The sequence below is a fragment of the Panthera pardus genome, unplaced genomic scaffold (genome assembly GCF_024362965.1).
Source record: "Panthera pardus isolate Hobbes unplaced genomic scaffold, ASM2436296v1 HiC_scaffold_5, whole genome shotgun sequence".
Classification (NCBI taxonomy): Eukaryota; Metazoa; Chordata; class Mammalia; order Carnivora; family Felidae; genus Panthera; species Panthera pardus.
In genome coordinates, this window is record NW_026526980.1 from 6,765,201 (window position 1) to 6,771,200 (window position 6,000).

General features: G+C 41.0%; 1 protein-coding gene across 1 annotated transcript in view; it reads left to right on the forward strand.

The window, feature by feature from the left end:
* SHISA9 (shisa family member 9) overlaps positions 1 to 5,751 on the forward strand; it is a 416,491-nt gene extending 410,740 nt beyond the window's left edge. The window contains exon 4 of the mRNA XM_053894347.1: positions 5,540 to 5,751. Coding sequence (XP_053750322.1) covers positions 5,540 to 5,694 — 155 coding nt within the window. The 3' untranslated portion in view covers positions 5,695 to 5,751. The remainder of the gene's footprint in view (positions 1 to 5,539) is intronic.
* The last annotated feature ends 249 nt before the right edge of the window (positions 5,752 to 6,000 follow it).

Sequence of the window (6,000 nt, forward strand, 5' to 3'; positions counted from 1 at the left end):
ACATCACTTCATGTCACTGAGCCTTAATTTATGTGCAAAAAAGGGACCATGGCACCATTGTGACCACTGTTGGTTGCCTAACCAGCAGTTGTTCCATCTTTGTGGACAAAGTAGTGCTGGGTCTGTTCAGGTATTCAGGGAAATGTGTCCTGTACTAGGGATGGATTTTGATTTCTAGATGGAACATAACCTATTTCCATTTGTCAGTGACTGCTTTAGGTTTGGCTGTATGACTGTATCTGGACTGGATATAAACGGAAATCCGCTGGAAAGTACTGGGGAAAGACTTCCCTCCCTGACAGCAGGAGAGAAATGAGAAGAAAGCAAGCCCATCTTGCTGTCTTCATAATTTTAGACATGACTGTGCAATTTTGTGACGACGGTCGCTACATCACCCAACTTGCAGTTAGGAGGGGAAAGCCAAGGGGCACCTGGGTGGCTCAGTCAGTGCCCGACTTCAGCTCAGGTCATGATCTCACAGTTCATGAGTTCGAGCCCCACAATGGGCTCTGTGTTGACAGCCCAGAGCATGGAGCCTGCTTCAGATTCTGTGTCTTCCACTCTTTCTGCCCCTCCCCCACTCATGCTCTCTCTCTCTCTCTCTCTCTCTCTCTCTCTCAAAAATAAATAAAGTAAACATTGAAAAATTGAAGAAAAAAAAAGAGGAGAAAGCCAAGAAGATCACAGAAAAGCTATAGGGTCTGACAGTGTGTAGATTGTGAATCGACTTTCCCTGAAACCATCTATCTCCAGATGTTTTATTTATGAGAAATAAAAACCTCTATTGGTCAAGCCATTTGTACACTTTTATGGGATCTGAAGTTTACACACCCTTTAAGTAAAAGAATAAAAAAATTAAAATATAAAAGACAGACATGAAAATTAATACATTTTTTAAAATAATACTAATGTTTAAATAATTCTAATAATTCTTAAAATTCTAAAAACAACTCTAAGAAATCTAAAAAAATTCTAATTTAAAAATTATTCTTATACTAAATTAATAATTCTCAGGGTGCCCATGTGGCTCATTTGGTTAAGCATCTGATTTCTTGATTTCAGTTCCGGTCATGATCTCACGGTTTGTGAGTTTGAGCCTCCGCATCTGGGTCAGTGGAGCCTGCTTGGGATTCTCTCTCTCTCTCTCTCTCTCTCTCTCTTCTCCTTTTCCCTCTCCCTCTCTCTGTTCCTCCCCTCCTCTCTCTCTCAAAATAAATAAATAAACTTAAAAGAAAAGACTAGTTTATTTTAAAAAGTTGATAATTCTCTTTAGGAAGTAACAGTAGATTCTAACTTTTAAAGGTTTATAAATGCCCAAACATTATAAGATTTTTAAAAATAATAGTTCTTGGGGTGCCTGAGTGGTTCAGTCAGTTAAGCAACTGACTCTTGATCTCAGCTCAAGTCTTAATCTCAGGGTCATGAGTTCAAGCCCCATGTTGGGCTCTCTGTTGGTCATGAAGCTTATTTAAAATTTAATAATAATAATAATAATAATAATAATAGTAATAATAATAATAATAAATAGTTCTTATTAATAACTAATAAACCTCTATAATATTTGTATCCTTTATGTTCCGGCTGCATGCTCTGTCTTCATATAACAATAATTTAAAACAGCATTTTCTATAGAGAACAAACAATTCTTTTTTTTGAGCATGGTTGACAGAAAATTAAAATTATTATTCATGGCTTAGAAAATTTACCTTCAGCTTCACAACGCACTGTTGGTAACATCATGTACATTTTAAGGATCGTCATCAAATTTGGGGAAATCTCCAACAAGTAGGTTTTATTTCATACATGAGATCTATGTTTTAGAAGAATTTTCCCACCTACTAGCTTCTGACTCCATGAAATTCAAGCCTAATTTCTCCTGTGTTACCTACCTTTCTTTCGGTTCCCACTGCAATACCACCTCCGGGCCTGCTGTTCTGTATCAAGATACCAGGTGAGTCAGCACAGTGGGGGCAGGAATGTTCCTGGAAGCTCTCCCCATTCCCTCCTCTGGTGGGTTGGGAATGAATGAGAACCACATAAACATATCCCACTAAGCCCATCCTAATCTATTCCTGGAGTGGAATCCCAAATCCAAATCCCAAATGCTCTCAATGTTTCCACCACTAATCAATACAGAGGGATGTATAACAAAGTAGATGTCCCAGGGGAAAGACTTAGCCATCTTAAACCACTGCAGTTAAAACGTTGATGTTCGCATATATAAACCACATCATCTTTATCTATCCATCAGTTGATGGACATTTGGGCTTTTTCCATAATTTGGCTATTGTTGAAAGTGCTGCTATAAACATTGGGGCACATGTGCCCCTATGAATCAGCACTCCTGTATCCTTTGGATAAATTCCTAGGAGTGCCATTGCTGGGTTGTAGAGTAGTTCTATTTTTAATTGGAATACTATTTGGCAATGAAAAAGAATGAAACCATGCCGTTTGCAGCAATGTGGATAGAACTGGAAGGTATTATGCTGAGTGAAATAAGTCAGTGAGAGAAGGACAGATATCATATGTTTTCACTCATATGTGGATCTTGAGGAATTTAACAGAAGACCATGGGAGAAGCGAACTGGGAAAAATAGTTACCAACAAAGAGGGAGGGAGGCAAACCATAGGAGACTCTTAAATAGAACAAACTGAGGGTTGATGGGGGGGAAGGGGGAGAGGGGAAAATGGGTGATGGGCATTGAGGAGGGCACTGTTGGGATGAACACTGGGTGTTGTATGTAAGCGATGAACCACGGGAATCTACCCCCAAAACCAAGAGCACACTGTATACACTGTATGTTAGCCAACGTGACAATAAATTATATTTAAAAAAAAATAAAAAATAAAATTATGACTGAGATTAAAAAAAAAACATTTCCTTTTGCAAATTAAAAAAACAATCAAACAGACAAACGAATAGCAGTGATCCTAGAGCCTCAGAAAATGTCCACGCAAGTGAGGGGGCCCTAAAACGTAAACTTTGTTTACTTCACATCAAATTCATCTTCCTCTGATCCTGGGCATGTTGTGAAAACTGAATGAACCCATAATACAAATAAAGTGTTGGGCACAGTGTCTGGCACGTAATGAACTTTGAAACAGGGCAGCAACTATTCTACTTTTAGTGATGTCAGTATTATTTAAGACTGTACCTCCCACAGTACATACGTCCTTCTTTCCTCCTTCCTCCTTCCTCCTTCCTCCTTCCTCCTTCCCTTCCCTTCCCCCTGACCGTGTTTTCACAGCTATACTCAAAAGACCAGACCTCAGAGGAGACATGCCTTTCAAGTTGTTTTTCAGTGTGAAATCTGTTCATGATAAAATCGTAGTTTTCAGGGGTTAAATATTCCCATGCCTGAAAAGGGCAAATGTCTCTATAATCGCAGTGACCAGGAAATCAAAGTGACATCTTTCCAATCAATAGTTTTATCATTACATTTTAAAATTGCATTTTTGCCCTAAAATTGGCATGCTATATTTAGTCACCACCACCAAGAGACATCTGCCCAATGAAGCAACCGTGCCTTTCACGAGTGATATGTCATTTATTTATTTCGGCAGCTAAGCACCTCCTGGCACAACACACAGCCACCTTTGGAAACAAAGATGGAATTCTGGGTGCCTTAAACAGAGAGGGGCTGTCTAAAATTACAGACGATGCTAATTAACTAGAACACAGAATTAGAACCTACAGTTTGGAAAATATGCAGGAAAAATAGAGTGTCTGTCAGAAACTTTACCATCGGGGAGCTGACGCTGGCTGTTTCAAGGATGCTAAATTGATGATAAGAATTCTATACCACTGTTAAATCTCAATAAACAAAGCCCCAGGTTGTGCCTGAATTATACCATGTGTTTGCTCAAAGAGCTGGTGTTTTAAGTAAATTCCCTTTCACTGATAAAAATTATTAATAAACCTAGTGAGAAAGATACTGTCTGAAAGAGGGGAGACTGAAAGTGACCATAACTTTATTTATGTTTGATGAACAAATTATTTTTTTCTGTCACAGGCACCTTAATTCAAACAAAGCAAATGCCATGAGATGTTCTTGAATTTAAAACCTGATTGAGTTGCTTCGTGTATTTTTAAAAATATCAGGAGGGGCTGGGGGAGTTACTTGGTACATGTGCTGGTGTTCTACATGAGCTCTGTTGGTGGAGGCAAGTGAAAAGGCAAAGCTTCCAGGTCTGGAGACTGGGATTTTCATCCCAGGTCCACTGCTAATTCACAGGATGAGTTTAGGTAAGTTACCGAACTGATCTGGCTAATAAAGACAATAGTAGTTCCTGCCTCCTTGACTGAGTAACAATTATAGAAGACTGTGTTAGAAGGCACTCCATAAAAAGGAAAAGTGGAAATGGCAGAAGAGCATGGGGATTAGGAGCCCCTATTGTATGTGAGTGAAGACCAGAGTCTGCTAGAAGTTCAGTCATTGACCAAGTGAACAGTCAAGGGCAGAGTACTTAATTTCTCTTCTTCTTCTTTTGACAGAGAGAGAGAGAGAGAAAGCATGGGGGAGGCACAGAGAGAGAGAGAGAGAGAGAGAGAGAGAGAGAATCTCAAGCAGGTTCCGAGCAATCAGCACAGAGCCTGATGCAGGGCTCCATCTCACAAACCATGAGATCCTGACCCGAGCCCAAATCAAGAGTTAGATGCTCACCCCTCAACCGCTCAACGACTGAGCCACCCACGTGCCCCCATAGGCTGTTCCACTTTGCATCAGCAAAGATGGCCTGACATCACATCTGAATTCCAAACCACAGGATGAGTGAAGGCAAGGTAAGGGGAATAAAGGCGCACTCCCTTTCTCTGAAAATACAACCTATAAATCGCACCTGATACTGCCGCGTCCAGGCCACGGGCTCGAACTTAGAAAGGTGACTGCTCTTGTCATCAAGAGAAACTGGCTACAGCCCAGCTAAAATGTAGCAAGAAGGAGACAGAGAAAACTTACGTGGGTGAGAAACCAAGCTGACTCTGTCATAGTGTCCAAGCTTCTTAGCAGATATGAGCGGTCAATAAATCGTAGCACAGAACGTCCCATGTTCCAGGTTCCCCCTCAGTCCTGGGAAAACTGTGATGGTTGGTCACCCAAGATGCTCTATGGTGGGCTTCTGGGAGACCTCTGGAAATGAGACTTCAGGTAGGAGAACCAGCTGAACCTGCGGTGTCAAAAATAGAAGAGGCCTTGAAAATATAGGTCAAACACTCATTGTATGGTTCAAGTTGCTGTATATAAAAAAGGGAAAGGGATTTTACTTATGACTTTGCCATTCCTAAGTACAGAGGTAGGTAGAGTATTTGCAAAGGGCTGAGAAGGAGATCATTGTCCAAACATACTTCTACCATGGGTCTGTCCTGGCATGGCCTTCCCCTCCTGCTTAACAGAAAAGTCCATTCAGTAGCTCTGCTGATGTGTTAGACCAGAAATACCCAATAACTGGAGGGGATTTACCAGCAGGGGTACCCTAACCTCTCCTTTTTCTTTCTTCTCTCACTTATAATTCATAGTAATTGGAACTCTCTTGGTTGCAGGTGAAAGAAAGCTAACTCAAACTGGTTTCAGCAGCCAAATGGAAATACACTGGCTTATGGAACTAGATTCACAAATCAGATTCAGTCACAGCTGGATACAGGGGCTTAAATCACAGCATCAGGAACTGGATCCGTTTCCATCTCTGCTTCTATAGGAGTAAGTTACATTCACTGGCAGATTCTTCCCCTCCTGGTGACAAAATTGTTGCTGGCAGACCAACTCCCTTGAAACCGATGGAGAGAGTTTCCCTTTTCAGTAGTTCTAATAAAATTCCCAGAATTGTGTTAGGCCAGTCTGACTTGCTCATCATTGTGATCAAAGAGGGGAACATGCCGAGTGGACAACGTGACTTGTGTGTTCATGCCTGGAGTGAGAGACTGTGAGGTCAGTCCCACATGAGATACATGGGCTGGGTGGGAGTAGAGAGGGGTGGTTTCCCACATAAAAATATAGATGCTAA